General features: G+C 31.8%; 2 protein-coding genes across 6 annotated transcripts; both read left to right on the forward strand.

Moving 5' to 3' along the window:
- The first annotated feature begins 6,507 nt into the window (after nucleotides 1-6,507).
- Nucleotides 6,508-8,111, forward strand: LOC112280874 (uncharacterized). 2 transcript variants are annotated; one of them, XM_090249864.1, is made up of 4 exons: nucleotides 6,508-6,708; nucleotides 7,113-7,144; nucleotides 7,301-7,389; nucleotides 7,693-8,111. In XM_090249864.1, the coding sequence occupies exons 2-4, from the start codon at nucleotides 7,115-7,117 to the stop codon at nucleotides 7,838-7,840; spliced, it is 267 nt and encodes an 88-aa protein (XP_090105990.1). In that variant the 5' UTR covers nucleotides 6,508-6,708; nucleotides 7,113-7,114; the 3' UTR covers nucleotides 7,841-8,111. The 2 variants fall into 2 exon arrangements, with proteins under 2 accessions (XP_090105990.1, XP_024372548.1); XM_024516780.3 differs by lacking the exon at nucleotides 7,113-7,144.
- A 4,450-nt stretch (nucleotides 8,112-12,561) lies between these two features.
- LOC112281722 (protein PHR1-LIKE 3) lies at nucleotides 12,562-17,732 on the forward strand. Of its 4 annotated transcripts, none has more exons than XR_016502664.1 (8): nucleotides 12,772-13,554; nucleotides 14,375-15,178; nucleotides 15,865-15,941; nucleotides 16,157-16,232; nucleotides 16,364-16,433; nucleotides 16,548-16,617; nucleotides 16,745-17,365; nucleotides 17,545-17,732. XR_016502664.1 is itself a non-coding variant. In XM_024518558.3 (7 exons), the coding sequence occupies exons 2-7, from the start codon at nucleotides 14,950-14,952 to the stop codon at nucleotides 17,141-17,143; spliced, it is 921 nt and encodes a 306-aa protein (XP_024374326.1). In that variant the 5' UTR covers nucleotides 12,562-13,554; nucleotides 14,375-14,949; the 3' UTR covers nucleotides 17,144-17,732. The 4 variants fall into 4 exon arrangements, 2 of the variants coding, with proteins under 2 accessions (XP_024374326.1, XP_024374325.1); XR_016502663.1 differs by having other exon boundaries at nucleotides 13,053-13,554; nucleotides 16,157-16,265; XM_024518558.3 differs by having other exon boundaries at nucleotides 12,562-13,554; nucleotides 16,745-17,732.
- The last annotated feature ends 2,516 nt before the right edge of the window (nucleotides 17,733-20,248 follow it).

A 20,248-nucleotide genomic window follows, 5' to 3' on the forward strand; every position in this document is an offset into this window, starting at 1 on the left:
CTTTAACTTTTCATCCTCAAATTAATAGGCAAATAAAATATATGAATCAAATTCTAGAGTAATATTTGAAGTGTACCATAAATTAACATCAAGATAATTTTTTAAAAAAAAATTACAATTGGCAAATTTTGTATACAATAATTTGGTATATTTTTCTATTCAATAAATAACTTTCTTTTCTAATTATAATTATCATCTATGACTTGATACTTTTGATTTTTCAAAAGTTAATAATCATATAGAGAAGATTTTGTAAATCATTTGTCAAAACTATATGCAATAGTAAACGCATAGTTAAAAGAAGCTCAAGAATAACAAAAGATCAATGAGGATGCCTATTGCAAGAACAACCATAATTCAAAAAAGGCAACAAGATATGGCTAATTTGTCGCAATATCAAGACTACTCAACTTTGTCATAAGTTGGACTATTATAGGTTTAGACCTTTTCTTATATATGAATAAATCAATCTTATTGCTTATTTATTAAATCTATTAGAGTCTATAAAGATCCATCTTATATTTCATATATTTCTTCTTAAGCCATATAAGATAATGAATATCTTGGAAAGAAGTCAAATACCATTTCCTCCTATAGTAGTTGATAATAATTAAGAGTTTGAGATAAATAAAGTCTTAGATTTAAGGTAGCACCAAAATAGGTTAAAATATCTTGTTCATTGGTGTAGATATGATATTAATGAATAATCATGGAAGCCAATAAAGAATCTTGCAAATGCAACAAAGAAGGTTGAAGTTTTTCATCAATAATATCCATCAAATCTAAGATAAAGAATAAAAAAATCTTTGCTATAAAAGAAACAAGATCTAAAAAAGATAGTATTCTACTTTCTACTCTTATTTGATATTTTTGTACATTGGTGACATTAAGGAGATAGAAAACCAATAATTAACAAATTCAACTCAAGAGCTATCACTTACTAATTTATTATACAAAATATTACAATTGTCACAACTTTTAAGATAATATAATCAAGATGAAGATCTTCAAGAATAATATATTTTTCTTTAAATAGATGGTAAGATATATCATATTTGATATTACAACTTTGGAAAAAACTTTCAAGATCTGATGATTTTATTAGAGGTTGGAATAACTGCTAATGGTGTTCCAAATATTTTATTTGAAGGGAATTATAAAGGCTTCAATAATAATCAAATATCAAGGTGGTTTACTTGCCTTGGTATGAAATATTATGGATGGCTGAGAAGACCTATTAATCATCTTAGAAGAAAACAAAGATCAAAATATGTAGCAAACATAAATTGTCTCATCTTAAATTTTTTCAACATATAATGACTACTTCTTGTAGAACTCATCTCTAGAAGGGAGAATAATATCAAGGATATACATATTTATTCTAATATTTATCTATATGATTAAATAAAAGTACATAAAAATACTTTTATTTCATAATATTTTTTACAAAAGCTTCTTAGAAGCTTTATAGACATTGCTTTGATCTTACATGTATTTGTAGTTGATTGATAGGTTAGAAACTTGATCAATAAGTTAATCACGTATTGGTAGCTTATGAAACAAGGTAACTATGTGGCATATATATAAAAAACTTGCCTTGAAAGTTAAGATCTGTGACTTGTCAAGTCAACACATTTTTGAGGTCCTATAAGACACTGCCATGTAGCTCCTAGTTAAGAGTATATATGAAGGTAAGAATAATGCCTTCTTCATTCTCGTCAATACTTTTTTAGTCTTTAGTCTTATTTCAAGACGTTTTAATCTTCTTATCTTTATCAATAGCCATTCTAGTTTAATACTATATCATCTTTGAATGACTTTGTAGTTCTTTAGAATAACACAATAATGTATTAAGGATTTCTTTCTTTGAGCTTCATGCCCTTCATACCAATTTATGTACCAAAGACCCATTTTTCAAAATTAATGGACTTATTAAAAAAAAAGATGCAAATATAGATTATAGAACTTTCTTTTGCTCTATATTTCAATTATTGATTTGTAGTACTTGAGAAAAATAAATCACTATAATTTATCTAAGATATAAAATCAATTAATGTAATAATAATTAAATATGTTGATATAAGATATTTAGTAGATGAATTTATTAAAGCATTTGTAAGAAGGATAATTTATTCAATTCGTGATTTATATTTGAAGTTGTCAATTTCAACTTGTACATGAAAGTAAAGATTTGACATCAATTAAAATATCTTTTAAACTACTTAAAATGCATACTCTTTCATATGGTGCTATTAACTTAATTATACATATAATGAAAGAAATGAATAAGGTGTTGAAAGACTTTATTCTCAAAAAAAATATATATATATTTTTTAGATGATATTCTTATCAAAGGATGTAAAGAGAAATAATATTAATAATAATAATAATAATTGAGACTTTAGATGAAAAGATATATTGCAAGTATATTATTGATTATATACATGACTATGAAAATAATTTAACTTAACTTAAATAAATTCATCTTACACTATCTAAAAAAAAATCTTTATTTGAAATACAAGAAATTATGATTATTGGACAATAATTTAGATTTTATAGAAGAAAATCAAATCCAAGCAAAATTGATGCAATTAAAAGGATAAAAGATATATATAACTTTTTAATAGAAGTATACAAGTTTTTGAATGCATATGTATTTTTTTATAAATAAATTCTTTATTATAATCATATAGTAGATCCATTATATAATTTATCAATAAAAAAGTATATCAAAATAATATAAAGATTGAAAGTATTATTGTTATCACTTTTAATTTTTAAACAAATTAATTTTGACTATAATAAATAAGTAATTCTTATTATAGATACTAATTCTATTATTATTGGATGGATTGTAAAACAATATGATTGAAGTAATCATAGATTAGTAATTTAATTTAGAACTCAGATTTATAATACTTACAAATATTTTATCATAGACATACATAGTTATCTATATAAAAAGTTTTAGGTAGAAGATAAATGTAAAAAGATTTGATGATATTTTATAGAAAAGTTTTTTAAAAGCTTCATTGATTAAAATTTGATTTTTTACATACTTATAGTTAATTAATAGGTTAGAAACTTGGCCAATAAAACAGCCACATGATGCATATGTTGGTGGCTTGTGATGCAAATTGATTATATGGTGTACATGTATAAAACTTGTCTTGTAAGTTAGACATGTATTTTGCAAGTTCAACATGTATTGGAGATATTATAAAATATCACAAAGTATCTTTTACTTAGATAGTATATATGATAATAAGTATGAAGCTTTCTTCACTCTTATCATTTTTTTTCTTAGTCTGGTTCTAAGAATGTCTAGTCTTCTTAAATTTAATAATAGAAATTCTATTCTTAATAGTATACTAGCTTTGAATGATTATCTACTCTTTTGTAATGATATAAGAGTGTACTAATCCTTTGATTCTTTATAATTTATGTCCTTGATACTTTGATAAGAATAAAGAAGGCTTCACTTATGTTTCTATGTATAATATTTAAGTAAGAGCTATGTGGCAATGTTCTATAATACCTCCAATACATGTCCAACTTACAAGACACATATATAACTTCCAAAATAAGTTTCTTACATATGTGCCACATAATCAACTTATACCTCAAGCCACCAACTTATGTGGCATGAAGGTAATTTGTTGGCCAAGTTTTTAATCTATCAATCAACTATAAATAATTATAATGCTAAATCTACATCTATAATACTTTTCAATAAGATATTATCAAATCCATCTATATTTACTTTTTATGTAATATTTTTTATTTAAGTAATTATGTATATTTGTGACATATACAAATTTTGAAGTAAATAAAATAAAATAAAATAAAATAAAATAAATTGGAAGTTGTTTGGCTTTAAAAGTTTAAAATGATTATTTTATTATTATAGTGGTAGTAATTCAAATAGATTCTTTGTTATTACTTCAAATGATTATTAATTGTGCAACACTAAATATTGCAATGCTAAGATGGATTTCTTCTATCAAGTCATTAAATCTAAATTCAAGCATGTTGTTGGAAAAGTTAATTTAATAGTAAACATACTATTTGAGTAAGATATGATTAAAAAAAGTAGATTTTTGAAGATATTACTTGATATTGGAACAAGATTTTATTTAGTTTCAAATCTTAACAAAGAAGATAAGTTGTTCTTTGAAGAACTTTATGAAAGAGAATTATTGGATATTAGTTATTATTTAAATACCTTGATGAAACAAGAAAATTGTTCTATAGAAAAAAAAAATTAAATTAGAAAAAAATCATATGGAATTTTATTTTAAAAAAGATTCTTATGGAAGAGATCAAAAAAAAAAATGGAATTCCATAAGAAGTGATAGATATAAAAGAAGAGCAACAAAAATTACCAAAAGAATTTCATAATAATTTATGGGCAAAACATAAGGAGATTTGGACTACCTTTGCTAAACTTCAAAGAATGGTATTGGTGAAAAAATATGAATTGAAATGTGTTTTTATTTGTAGAATTTTATATGAATTGTTAAACATATTATAATATACAACATTAAGATGGTTTATATCTAACATATCTTTAGGCTATTCACTTTAAATGGATTATTGATTTGGTTATTATGTCAATTGAATTATCGCAAATGAGGTAGTTTTGGCTCACAAAAATTTATCCAACCAAGTAGAATACAATGGATTAAGAAAAAATTCTATAGAAGAAATTTGTAGATTTTTGCTTGAAGATATTTTTTGCTACTATAAATGTATAAAAAAGGTGACTATAAATTGTGGAGAATTAAATGTATAAGAAGCTTCATTGATTTTGATTGTATTGTGTCTATCAATGAAGTTAGCAAAAGTTTAAGTAATTTTGGTCTCTCCAAAAAAAATTAAAGATTCTTAATTATATTTAAGTTTTCAAAAAATATATATATACATATATTTTGAAAATACTATCTTATTATTTTTTAAAATATTTAATAAACATGATGTTTATATAACATTTCTTCCAAAATAAAACTATAAAAATAAACTTTAATTTTTTATTTTAAAATTTTATAGTATTAATGTTGTAAAAATAATTAATAATAAATAATTAATTTTAAAACTTAATTAAAATTTTATTTAAATTTTATATGAAATAATATTTTAGTATTTTTAAAAGACTAGTAATAAAATTTTTAGACTATGATGCAATAGTTTGAGCCAATAACATGCTCTAAAAATGATTTTGGTACAGTAAAAATACTCAAGAATTTTAAATTTTACTATTAAAACAAGATTTGAGCCTTTTGTACTTGTTTTATATGATTTGGATTAAAAAAAAGTTAACTGATTGAAAAGAATTATTTATAAATTAGTTCTTAGGGATTTCATTTGTAATGAATAATTCAAACAATTATAGAAAATGACAACTGCGATAGTAAAAAATATGTAATCAAAGGATTATACCAAGAAGTAGGTTTTTAAATTGCAAAAAAGCAAGATAGAAAAAAAGAATTGATAAGATTAAATAAAATATTTTATACAAGTAGTAATAATAAGTATACTTTGTATAAGTATAAACCAACATAATTAAAATATGTTGATGTGATAAATTGACATTTATTGATAGAAATACTTATGAGGGATAATTTTATAAATATTTATAAATATTTTTTAAAAATATACTGTTGTTAATCAAATCAAACAAGAGGCATAGAATTAGAATAAAAGTTCAATTGATTCTGAAATAAGAATTTATAGAGGAGAAAGATTACCCATTTTTATTACATTTTATTTGTGTTGCAACAAATCTCTTCTGGGTAAATTTCCATAGTAATATAATTTTTAAAAGTTGTATTTTCATGCTTTAAACATCACCACATACACTATTTTTTCTATTTTATGTTTCATCATTGACTTTCATCCACATTTATTCAATTATCACTATAGTTATATTTAAAACTTGTATATAACTTTAATATTTACAAAACATAATTCAACAAAAAAAAACTAGCAGCAGTGATATTTTATTATTATTATTATTATTATTTTATTATTACATAGATGCAAAAGTGGCCCTAAAGCTAAAAATGAATGTAATAGTGGCGGGCACAGTAGCCCCATATGGGCCATAACTGACGTAGAAAAAGAGTTATTATAGTTTGTTTTATTAAACTGGCTCACGAGACAGGCCCAACGGAACCTCCACCTGACGAACAGATTATTTCATCGAGAAAATGAACGCGGAGACCTACGACATTGACCAAACCACATCTGAAAATCATTCATCGACATTATTCATGGATGCGCGAAGGAATGAACACGGACGAATTATGGACGTCGTCAACTGACGTCCTCAGAAACGTCCAAAATCCGACGCACAGAATGACGTAATCAGAGCGATTGAATTTTCCGTCGAACTGCCCAGTGGACCGGGTCGGGGAGAGGGTGACCTGGCCCGTTCACCCGGCAGGTCCAGCGCAGTCCTGATCTAGACCTGGCTTGCGTCGTTCCACGCACGACGAGACTCATTGACGGGCGATACTTTGGCAAGAGAGAGGGAGAAATTTCCGTGCCCTTTGCACTTTGTGTGCGATTTTTGTGCCGCAGTTGCACTGATCGTCGGAGCTTTCGAATCTTGCTTTTGGGTGTTCCTCGACGAGACTGCATTTTGCGTATTGGAGCGCCATGGCAGCCAAGGTGCCGTTCTCGAAGCGATGGATCAAGCCTGAGGTAGCGTGTACCACCAACCCTCGCTCTCGCCATCGCGTGCTGCATACGCCTGTCCATGCTCACTTTGCTGTTATGGTTTGTCTTTTCGGAAGTAGGTTAGGCGTATGTTGGTCTTAGGCGAGGTGTTTGTACGAAGGGCGAATTCTCGGTGCTGTATTCGCATGTTTAGTTGGTTTTTTTGGGTCATCGATCTGTGGTGCTGAGGGTGAGATGTAACTGTAGATGTGTAGTGGGTTCTTTCAGGTCGTTTTTCTTCTTAAGTAGTGTATGTCGGACATGGAATTCGCAACCTTTGTGAGGAGAACGATTGATCTGGTCTTCTTTCTTCGAAGCGCACATGGGAATGTTCGCTTTGCGCGAGAGTGAGAGGTTTAATTGCTTCAATGCGGTCTTCGGTCTTTCAGGGATGGAGGGCTACATTTTTTGGGTTATGGTGGTAATTTGGGCACCCGATTTCCCTCCTAGCAGCCTTTTCGCTGCTCGGTTTTTTCCAGAAGGATCTCGCTTTTACCTTCTCGACATATATGTGGGAGCTCGCCTTTCATCTGTTTTCCATTTTTGAGCGAAAGACTTAGTTGAACGTGAATTGCAGATCTACCCACTCTTTTTTGCTATCGGAGCAGCTTTGGGCATCTGCGGGTATGCGATGGCCCGCAACCTCGCCATCAATCCCGATGTCAGGTAGCATTCTGGTGCTTATTTTATTTTAATTTTTTTGTACTTTTTCTTTTTGGGTTTTGGCAGTTCGACGTATTTTTATTTTATGTGGTTGATTTCAGCCCATGATCGACAATTCTCAAACACATGCAAACTAATTCAATGCGATTCGAAAGTAACACAAGGCATTCCATGAGACTGATTAATTTACGTTATGTACGCCATTATGTTAGCAAATGTGTGAATTATAGGTGTATGTAGCGACATGCACTTATGCTTTCCATTTGGACTCTCGAAGTAGAAACTCAAGTTTTTGTCTTTCTTCAGAATTACAAAGGAAGACCGAGCTGCGGGAGTCCTAGAAAATTACAAGGAAGGGGAGGCTTACAAAATGCACGGTCTTCGAGCCTACGTTCGGCAGCAGGAGCCCCAGATCATGCCTGGTTTCAACAACTACTTTTCAGGCGCGAAGTGAGTGCCTTGTTGCTCCTTCATGTCGACGGTTTCAAGTGGCCGAGTTTTTATCGTCAAAAGAAACATACTTTTTAAGGGTTTGGTTGGAAGTTGAGGTTATTGATGGTGAATTATCAGCAATCCTCAAAACAGCTTTTGAACTTGGGTTGTTGGTAGTGATTGTCCTAGAGCAGGTGCTCTTGGAGCCTGGCTTCAGTAACACCAGTTGTCTTGGTTTCTTAAGTATCAAGAAATTCGTGAATATGGTGTGAAATTTGAATTTAGCATCTAAACGCTCTCAGTCATTTGTTTACTTGCTTGTTTTTTTACTTGAGACTACGTTAGCTACTGAGATCTCAATCCATTCTCAAAATTTTCAAGGTATTTTAATCACTTTTCGCATGTTCACTGAAAAGCTTTACCCGAGATTCACATAGATTGGGATTTTTCATTTGATTACGTTTGCGAGGTTTTATTATTATTCCTTTTTTTTTATTCCTTTGAAACTCAATATCATGATTTTTGCAAACTACTACATGTATCATTTAACGTGTTTGAGTGTTCTGTTTAAACGGTAGACTAAAGAACTAAAATAGCTAGATAAATATGATGGTATCTGAAGTAATTTACTCAATACATGATTTTAAGTATTGTTTTTAATCTTGAAGGCTGCAATATTTCTTGGATTGTTTATTTAATCACATCGGAATTCATGTTTTGTAATTAGTTCTGTCTATATCTACCTATTTTAAAATATGATAGTTTATTTTTACTTTTTATTTATAAAAATACTCTCAACTAATGTAAAGTATATCTTACATTTAAATGTGTCATTTAGTTGTCCTAGTCACAACTCCAAGTTTTGTTTTTATGATTGAAAAAAAAACTACATTGTGCAAAATTAATATCTAGTTTATAATGATTTGGAATTTAATCTATTTTTTATAAACAAAAAGTTCATGAGTTGCATGCATTAAGTCACATTATTTTTCAAGTTTTGATTTTGTAATTCATGATATTATGTTGTTTTTATTTAGAATTTTTTTGTTGAAGAATTTTTATATCAAAACTTTACTTCCAAGCCATATTTTATGTCAAATGACCTTGCTATTTTTATAACACTGTAAAGATAAAATTAAGACCTCCCATATTCTTTACAACTTGTGTGTACAAGAATCAAATTCTATTGCCAAAACAAAACAAACTCACATAAAAATTTAATGTTTCTAATACTATTTGAATTTACCTCTATTAAATAATATGGATGTCTTTGGAACCATTGTTATTTTTAAAAATAAAAACTCTTATCCTTCTTAAGATTCTCATTTTTTTGAAAATTAGATTTTTCTTAATTCTTTTACATATTTTTTATTTCCTTAAAAAAAATAATTTTTTTTATTTTTGCTATATTTTAGTAACTTTATCATTTAGTATAAATTCCAAGACATAACATTATGCATGCCATGTAGGGGAAAAATATATATATATACATTCTACATTATTTTTACTTTTTATATCCTTTTGGTAGATTTTTCTAACTACAAAACCAACTCATTAAGGCTTCTTGAATTCAACGAATCAAAAGATTTAAAAGTTGTGGCCTCTTGCTATCTCTTCTAATTTTAAAGAAAATCTCAATACTTACAAGATCTATATCTTTTAAGTGATATTTTATTTTATTTTTTATTTTTTGATATTGATCTAATGCATATTTAATATTATCAATTTTTAATTATGCTAACTAATACATTTGTGAAGCTTGTCTTTTTTTAATTTGTCACCAAATTAAATATATTTTACTTTTTAATAATTTATGTGGCTCCAAGTAGATTCTAAACTATATAATTTTAATTAAAACCTAATTTCTAATATATTTATTTATTTTAGATTTAAAAAATACTTCAAATTTTTACCACAATGTATCATTATCTATCTTCTAATTCAATATGGACTTGTAGTGTGTATATATATATATATATATATATTTTTAGTGCATTCTTAAATTATATTTTTGATGAAAGTAGTGATTGTCTTTATTTTTCTCATGTGTGTCATAATAATAAATCATTAAATCTTTTACTCTTAAAAAACAAACAAACAAACAAACAAAACAAAAACAAAATCAAACTTTTGTTAATACTTTTGGGCATTTATGTTATCTCCAAATCAATTTATAGTTATTTTGAAATACTTGAAGATGTTGTAACTTTAGAGTTGCAAAAAGACATTACTTGAAAAGTTAAATTTTCTACATTATTGTCATATAAGGTAAAACTCTCCTAAAATTTAAATCTCATACCTCTATTGATAATGCATTTATCATTCTAATTAACTTTTAAGAATTTATTAGGTGTGCAATTTTCTCTTATTTCTTTTCTAAAATACATGTGGATGGGATTTAAAACTTTTTTATGGATAAATCGGTTTTCTTTTAACTTTTTATTTTAAATAAAAAAATTGATACATGTTACTTTATTCTATAAATATTTCAACATAAATTTAGGATAAATTAAACAAATTTACTTATGAATAAATAGGGCATGTTAGTACTGTATTTCTATAATATTATATGAATAATACAGTTCTTTATTTGAATAATACCTGAAAAAATAAGCTCAACTTTAATACTTATATAAGCAATAATATAGTAATAGAATATAATTACTTTATCATTCTATTTCTAATTTTTATTTCTTATTTTTTAACTTCTGATTGATAATTTAGCAGTATAAAACATTTGAGCTATTTCACAAAATACCACAAAGTCTTTAAAAGTCATTATAAAAACACTACTAATCTCTTTGTATTAAATATATTATTTTATTATTTGAATTATTTTATAACTATTTAAAAACCATTTATCATTTCTCTATGGACTTTTAAATATATTCATAACCACTTATTTATTTATTTATTTATTAAACATAATATGTTCATAGACAAGTAATGTATTATTATTATTATTATAATTATTCTTAATTCTATTGGAAATGCATAAATTTTAGTTTAAACTTGTATACGAGGTTAATTTTGGCACTTTTTAATTTTGTAAATGCAAACTATTTATCTTTGCACTTCATATTATTCAATCCTCTTTAAGTCTTGATTGTTAATTTTGCAAATCTATCTTGTGAATTAATGTTAAAGTACAATAATAATAATTATTGTACAATAATTATTAATTATGATAATAAGAAAGAGGTGTACAATAATAATAATTATGATCATTCAACTCAAATTATAATTAAATTTGAAGATTCTATAATAGCTTTACATTAGAAAGTAAACATTAAAAGACAGTGATTAATTTCTTTGAATATATATATATATATATATATATATATACATATATATATATATATATATATATATACATATATATATATATATATATATATATACATATATATATATATATATATATATATACATATATATACAAGGTCAATATAAAATTTGTAAAAAAATGAAAAATATAATTAATTTTTTCAGTAGACTATAAACAGATTATTCTTTTAAAAATTAACCTTTTTACATAAGATTTAGTTTAATGACATGTTTTAATTTAAAATATTTTTAAAAATTATATTTTAATAATTTATATTATAGTCATAATATTATGTAATGTGACAAAACATGACAAATCTACTAAAACATATTGATGTCAACATATGTATGTATATATATATATATATATATATATATGTATATATTCATACACATATTTTTTTAATACTATGTATATTTGTTAAATTCATTAGAGAGTTATTATCTATGAGCTAGGATTTCTTTTTACATAGAGTTGGACATTTTACAATTGGGATTTGAATTGCTAACTTATTAAAAACATTGTGTTATCCTTTAGATAGTTTAAGATTGTCACAATTTATTTTGAATTAAAATTTTGACATCTAAACAAATAAAAAAACCATATCAAGAATAAAATATAGAATATAATAAATAAATAAATGAATACTAAATAAAATTCAAAATCTCATTAAAGAAATCAATTAAGAAAAGTTTCAGTTTTTTGGGGCCCATTTCTTTGGTGATTATTCATCAAACACATGCACCAAAAGAATCATTTTTCCATCATCAAAGCAGAAAAACCATCGATTCACGGTGTGAAAAGAAAAGACGCTACTGGACTTTAAAAAATACAGGTTCCACAAATGACCTATTCACACGGACACACAATGAGACGAGAAGCGAACCTCCAGCTCACAGTGTGAAAAGGAAAAGAGACTGCAGGGACCTAAACGAGCAGGTTCCGCTAAAGACCTATTCACACTCACTTGCCAAAAGGGGAGGGGTGTCAGGGTCACCTTCCTCGCACGCTCTCTGAGGACTGAAAGCTTGCGGGAATGGCACGAGTTGGCCTCGATGCAGAGTTGGGATGGATCAGAGATGGCAGGCGATGCAGGCGAGCAGCAGGAGGAGGAGGAGGAAGAGATCGCGGAGGAATGCGGAGCTGGGGAAGATCTGCAAGGGGATTGCAGGAGCGGACTGACCCTGATCGTGCATCTTGAAGGCGTTGGGAGATCCGGGGCAAATGGGGTTCTGCCATTTCTGAGGAGCTTACGGATGCTGCCAGGGATTGGCGATACGTCGTTTTAACTCTAGCGTATGAAAGGGCATGACTTTTTTGGTAGAGGCCGCTCGCGCCCATTTACTGCGGTGTTTAATTGCCCTCTGGAGGTACCGCAGTTGAGGACTTGATTCATGACGCAAGCTCAACAAGAAGATTCCCCAGCGCGTCGATCGGGTCCGTCTAAGGGATCCGATGGCCCTGTGATGAGTTGATGGGAATCTGCTACAGTCCACAGCATTGACTGCGAGGTTCCGTGGCAGGATGGGGGGAAGGGACTCTGAGGTTCTGGTTTGCGGGGCTTGCGTTGAGCACGAACATCCAGGCTCGTGTTGCGACATTGATGTCCCAAATCCCAAATCCTGGGCGCGCGAGGGCTAGATCCACGCGTCAGAGGGACACCTGGGAGCCCCGAACCAGAGGATGTGCGAGTGCGGAATGTGGTCCGCTTTGTTTCGGAGGTTAGCATTGAATCTGCTTCACAAGGGTGTACATTCCAGAGCAAGCGTGGCAGAAACGACACCGCGCCACACAAGGCGTGTTGTAGGCATATTCCGGCTCCAGGACCTGGCCATCCATCCCCCCAGATTCCCCTGCTCGCCAAATGCTCTCCGTCTTCTTCCACTGTCACTCCGTACCAAACCGCTGCCCCTCTGCCAAATGTATCGCTGCCACTGCGTTTCGTCGCGTTCACTAGCAGTGTCGATCGAGTCGATTTCGGGTGTTTGTAGCTGCCGGTTCGCGGCTTGGGCGTCGCCGACAACTGGGTCATGCCTCAAATCTGGCGGTGGTGAGACTCTTTCTCCGCAAGGTGCAGGATCGGTGAAGTGATTTTCAAGGGCCGTGGACCATCTTTGCGGGGTTTTTCTGTGCTCGATCGCAGTGCAGCACTTGGCGGTTCGCAGGTTTTGAAAACTTTTAGCTAAGCTTGATGTTTCTTCGCGACCTGTGGCGTTGGTGGATAGTGTTAAGTGCATCGGAAATATTTCTGCTAAAATTCTCTACGCGAGAGGGGCGCTGTTGGCTTCTCTAGCCTCCGCTTGATCGCATTTCCTTCAGTTTTGAAATACTTTCCACACAAGTTGCAACCGACTCGGTGTTCGATCTTTATCGGCTTCGGCTAGCAAGTTTCGTGCTACTTGCCAAAGGTAACTAGGTCAAGCTATGATATGTGCTGAGGTTCTAAGTTTTTACTCTTTAAAAAAAATTGGTTGGTCTAGAGTGCAACCTTGATGGTCAGCACGCTTGTTTGGTTTTGTTGTCGTAGTTTGTGGGAGTCCGCGACCCTTTCAAATTTCTTCTCTTACACCTTTGTGGCAAGCCGGTGCTGCAACCTCATGTTCTTAGTGGCACCGCACAGTCTTACGGACGTTGTAAGCTTCGGTTGCTGTGCTCAGCTGTGATTAGAGGAGTCGATCAAAACCCAAGCCCACGTAAAACTGCCGGTAGTCCAATAAGAACACCCAAAACCTGGCTACTGTAAGTGCCTTGAGGAAGGCAACCTGAAATGTTGCCAGCGTTGACGTAATTTTGTGAAGAACTTCTAGTAATCTGTTCTCGATTTGGAGCGTCGGGTGAGGAAGTTGATTACTTGCTTGAGAGAGTGAGCCAGTGAGCAAGTGTGTTTCGTAGTCAGTAACAGGTTGTGCCATGCCTCCACCGCAAAGCGATTTGAACGTGAAAGGAATTTGTCAGAAACCAATATAAACTCTCATACAAGAAACATTTCTCTTGTATCCCAAAAAGAAGTCATGGAACTGTATTTTTAAAGCTGGCACGCGTTAGGGTTCCTTGCCAGCTCAAAATTTCTCCTAGAGTTTAGACTTCGTGGGCAGTGAGCTGCGTGTGCTTTTGTGCGAATTAGGACAAGTAGAAACGTCAGCGCATACCTGGAGCCCCAACATTGGTGCTCATGTCGGATTGATTCTACTATTCTGAGTCGGACACTTTTGGTTGTAAACTGTGCAGAAAGTGCTGGGAAAGCAGGAAACGTGGTTTCATGCACCATCAGAAATCATAACTCTCTTCTGCATAGCCAATATGAACATCTGATCTCTTCCTCAATAATTTCCTAAGATTGGTATTCGTTTCTCACAGTGTTTGCATGATTTCCTATCAAGACCGTGAGATAAACCTCTGACAATTGCAAGCCAATTTCTGTGAGGCTGGTTGTGAGAAAGAGGGGTAGCACTCAAGCCATTTTGCTTCACTGTGGGTCCTGTGTGGCGGCATATGGTACATTACAGACGCTGTAATGGTGTTCATATCACTCTGCTGTTTGCGTCCTTATTCCAGAGATTCCTAGAGCCATTCTTAATCCTCGAGTGTTGCAAGTCTAGTCCTAGACAGGACATTACAACACCTCCGCAACGTCAACCTGTTTTCAAGTTCGTCAAAAACTATGTGTTCCTACACTTTGGTGAAGTGATCTCTTAAGCTTGAGTTCAAAAAGGAACACATTACAAGTATAAGGTCCAGTCCTGTCTCAGAATATCCTTCAAATTCTCTCATTGGTAGCCATTAACGAAGGGAACTCAGCGACGATGTACCAGATGAAGAAGTATTCGAGCCTGACAGTGGTGCCACCGCAAGGACAGCAACACCTAATGACCAGCCCTCATAACCAAGACCACAGGTCGTCGTCTCCCTATGGCGTCGTTCTCATGTCCGCCGGGGAAGTGAGCCCCGTGGATCCCAAACCTCGGCTGCGATGGACCTCGGAGCTGCACGAGCGCTTCGTGGACGCTGTGACGCAGCTGGGTGGTGCTGATAGTGAGTTCATCTCATCCATTACACTCCATGCCAGTACTCTGCGCTCTCTGTTGATCTCTGATGAGAATGTCGATAATATACTTGCTAGGAAATGAATTTAAGTATTCTGCTTTAATCACAATCCTGTGATTTGCACCTGTCCAATCTCTCTGTTCAATTCGTCTACATCCAATGCTGTGTTTAAGATGTGACTGTACTCTACAAGAATCCGACACTCAGGCCTCCGATAGCAACGTTCATTATTTCCTGTAACACACGCTCATTTACGTGCCATGGATACTGTCAGATGGGGAACATACACAAGCTGCATAGGGTGCATTCCTCTTCATGTAATGAACACGTTAAATCAGCATAAAACGACGTCGTGGATGTTGTACAAAATTCAGGCGGAAGATTTAGTTTGAATCTTGTCATTAAAATGAGAAATTTTACCATACACGTTTTCTAAGGAGGGTTTAATGTACTTGCACTCAAAGTTATAACCTTACTTTTTTTATTTTAAATTTTTAAATTTTTTTGTGTTAGCGACGTCCATTCTGCTCATGGGTTACTCCCATAGCCGGGGTTGAAGTTTTATCATGCTGGATGGGCTTCTGCTGAGAGATGATCGGAGTGTAGGTGATCTAAACGATTCGTAGTGACGAAGTCCAACTCTCTCGTTTGTCTGTGGTGAAATCAACTGACAGAGGCTACACCGAAGTCTGTGATGAGGGTTATGGGAGTGAAGGGTCTTACGCTCTACCATTTGAAGAGCCATCTCCAGGTAATAGCAAACTCATCAGTATTGTATTTATCTGCTGTCGACGTGGCTTGGCTGGCGAAGCGGGGGGACAGATTTAGTAAACGATGTTAAGTTTGTATTGGAGCTATTTACGCATGGATCGCATTTTTAAGTAAATTATGGGATGATTCTGACTATCTCGTTACTCACAGTCGCAGCATTTAATTCTAGACGTATCTTTGGGATGGTTCTTGCAGAAATACCGATTGGGGAAGCAGCAAAGTCAAAGGGAGGCTAGTGGACATGAATTACCTTACAAGGACGCAAGTCATGGTACATCGAATTCATGGTCTTCTGTGGAACTCCGTAAGAGCGGGGCTTGCAAGCCACTTTCCTGTGTTCGTTGTCTCCTCGGATGATTGTGGCCATGCTTGGTATCTCTGACGTTGTGTATGGGTCTTCAGGCATGCAGGGAACAAGCACCGGTGCATCTGATGGGCCTCCCCCTACTCCAACGTCGCAGGATCCTCAAAAGTATGTCACGATGTTTCCTCGCCATAAATCTAATTCGGGAAGTTTGTTACGTGCTAACCTTAAGTACTGAATACAAGTCCCACGTTAACAGAAGCCCTGTGCTTTTGATTGCAGCAACGCAAAGATCAATGAAGCTTTACGTTTGCAAGTGGAAGCTCAACGTCGACTCCAGGAACAACTTGAGGTAATGTCCATGGAGCACCAGCAGTCACAAGGACGGCGGAATTTCAGAATCTAACCATCGAAATTTCATTTGATAGTTATCAACAGGAAAAATCTCATTCTGATGCTAGTGAGCTGCATCGTGGCAGGTTCAAAAAACACTTCAACTGCGGATCGAAGCACACGGGAAATACTTGCAAACCATCTTGGAGAAGGCCAAAGAGACGCTAGTCAGCCACATGACTTCACTAGCTCCGGACTTGCAAGCCGCACACGCAGAGCTCACAGATTTAGCTTCCTACGCTTCTCTAGTGCCCCCACATCTAGACGGAGTGCACCCTTCGGGACCATTCTCTCACGCCCCTGACCCGACCCACCAATCCGGCCGCATCCCAAACACCTCGTGCCAGAAGAGCCATAGTCTCCCGCACCTCAGCGCAATGCAGGATGGTGAGCTTCGTGTCTCCAGTGCAGGAATAGTCGATCAAACAACCGCCGCATTAGCTAACCAGGGGTGGTCACCGACGGCACCCAAGCATTCAGCCTGATGCGCACCCCGAAACCTCGCACTGTGCACAGTCTCGACGCGCCTCACTCAACCTCGGACCTGTGAAGAAACCCACATCATCATCCTCACGGACATGAGTGGGACTCCAGTTGCGTGGCTCCAGACTCAGCTCTTCGCGCACACAACTTACTCCGATCACCTGGATGATAGCCTTTGCGGGCGATTGTGCAACAAAAACCAAAAATAAACACCATACAAACAGGTGGGAACCTTATCACAGTTTCGGCATATGTCCACTGATTTGTGCGTCGCCCAGTTTCAGTTCCTGCTGTTGCAGCATTTGCTGGTTTCTAGTTCTTCGATCTTTGTCTCTGAATCTGTTCACTACATGTCGTGTAGACACTCTATTATATGAAATCTTCTCCCACTTTTCTGTCTCAGGATTATCGAAACTTTTAGAGGTTTGCTGAGTAGAATCAAGCGCAGTTCTGCAACCTGATGTGGTCGCCACCACACCCTCTGCAGCAAATGGTAGTAAATTCCTTGTGTTTATCATAGATCTGGGTGTCTTATCATATGAGTTTAACTTGTAATTTTAGTAATAACAAAAGCTGAGTATCTTCGTTACAGAGATGTTTCACAAAACTTTTGAGAGAATGTATGTGTTGAAGTATTATTTTACTTTGTTCTTTGTGGCTGTGTTATCCAACTTGTGATGAGTTTGAAAAAATGATGCATCGTGTTCTGTTGTCTCCACTTGTGTTTAATGAGTTATTGGCAATTATGTAATTTTATTTTTATTTTTATTTTTTATTACGTCCTCTTATTCTACATGACTCTTGAGTTGCAACTGTGAGAACCATTGTTCCATAAAAAACCACACAATTTTAATGTTGTCATTTATGATGTCCTTTTCAAAGCGAAAGTACCTACATTTAGTATCTTATTTCAATACACCTACAGTCAAAATATTGTACATGCAATGATCATTTTATGTTAACTTTTAATTTGGCATAAAAAAAAATTCTATTTTTTCCTTCTTTCTTCCATTCCATCCATTTTATTTATTTATTTATTTGTTTGTTTGTTTGTTTGTTTGTTTTTTCACATAACTGAATTCTTTAATTTATGAACCTAACTTGTATTTATCAATTTCAGGAAAGTAACATTGAGAGGAATCCGAGATTAAAATCATAAGCTTATTTTGGTTTTTTCTTTTTTTAAATAATGAGAATTATTTGATATTAATTAGTTTAAAACAACATAATTTAAACATGATATGTTTGTTTCATCTAAATTGTCCACTTTAAAACGAAAATTATATTTTTTCAAATTGTAGAATCATTTCAATAATTTAATTCGAAAGTAATAACAATGGTCTACCACAAAATATTCATAATAATCGGAAAATAAATGAAAATAAATTAGATTGTATTTAATATGTGATGTTTTAGAATATCAATAGGGCTTTTATATGGCTTTTATTAACTAAATTAAAAACTTCAAATTTAGTTTATTTAGTTTATTTAATTTGACACAGTAAGATTATATAGAATAAAACATAATATTTTAATTACATATTTTGTATTTATATATGCATATATGTGTATGCCTTAGTAAATAATATTTTTTTAATGCATAGTTTCTTTAAGTCGTTTTGAATCTATAACAAATATCAATTATATATAATAACTATAAACTCAACCAATCAACCATGAAGAATTATTGTTCTTTGTCCTTGATATTGAAACTAAATAAAGCTAATTTTTTCACCATAATAGATTTACAAGGAGTTTATAATTTGATACATAATAATAAGAAAAATAAATATTGCATTGTAATTTTCATATGAATGTTTTTTCTTACTTTATTGTGATTCTAAGACTTACAAATTCTCTAGTTTCTTTTTAACACTTTTGTAATAAAGTTTTAGATAATCATATTTTTTTGATGTTTAAAAAATATTTTTGCTTATTATATTAAAACACTATCAATTAATATGAATAACATTTTTGCTTTGTTTTATAAAAACTAATGCCTAAATAATCATATACAAAATTGATAACATATATTTTAAACATTTTAAATAAAATATTACATATGATTAATAACAAACTCTTTTTTTGGAACTAAAGTAATTACATTTTGAAGCTATAAAAATAATAATTTAAATTAACTCTACATCTTTTGATGATAATTTTTTTATTCTTATTTAAGTATATAAAAAAATTATTTTATTTTATTAAAATAAAATTTATAATGATCATAGTAAATTTGTCTTTAAAAAAATCAAACAAAAACTATAATAAATATTTGTTATACATATGAAAATTACAAGTACAATCACATGTTCTTCATGCACAATATGACTTCCTAAAAACAAGACATTTTGAATACAATATAACTTTACAATTAATTGAAGATTTTTTTAATCATTTTAAATATAAAAAACTATCAAAGGATTTATTTTATCTTATTATACTTGATCTTAAGCAAAGACTCTACATACTCAATTACTTAAACTTCTTTATTCTTCATTTAGTCTAAAACAATTATAGTCATTTGTTTTCATAGACATTATCATAAATCTTCTAATATAGTTTTTTACAATTTTATATTTGTGATGATGGATTTTCCAACCAAAATCTATCTCCTCCACCATCACCTTACAATGTGTAGCTACTTCTTTCAACCAAATTATTCTACACCATCATACTCTACTAAAGGGTGTCAAATAAGGTAAAAAGAGATTAAGCCTTCTAATATCAAGGCTTAACACCATGTTTCTAAGTAAGTCCAAATTTTTTTATTTACGTAAGTTTGGTTATACTTTAAACTTTGTTAGAAATCATAAATTATAGGTTTTGTGTCAAAATCATTAAGTCTATGTTCTTCAATAAATACAATAACTTTATCTTATTTAGAATTATTTCTTAGTGGTTTTTGCATAGATGAGCTAATGATATCTTAAATCCTAAATCCTAAACCCTAAACCTATCAACAATTTTTAATTTAAATAAATACAATCTACATCACTTAAATTTTAGAAAAATTTAAAGAATCTTAAAATTTATTAATTTAAATCATTTAATTGTACAATATAATTATTCATTATAATTTAATTATTTATTATAAAATTAATTTA

The sequence above is a fragment of the Physcomitrium patens genome, chromosome 4 (genome assembly GCF_059467195.1).
Source record: "Physcomitrium patens ecotype Gransden chromosome 4, ASM5946719v1, whole genome shotgun sequence".
Taxonomy (NCBI): Eukaryota; Viridiplantae; Streptophyta; class Bryopsida; order Funariales; family Funariaceae; genus Physcomitrium; species Physcomitrium patens.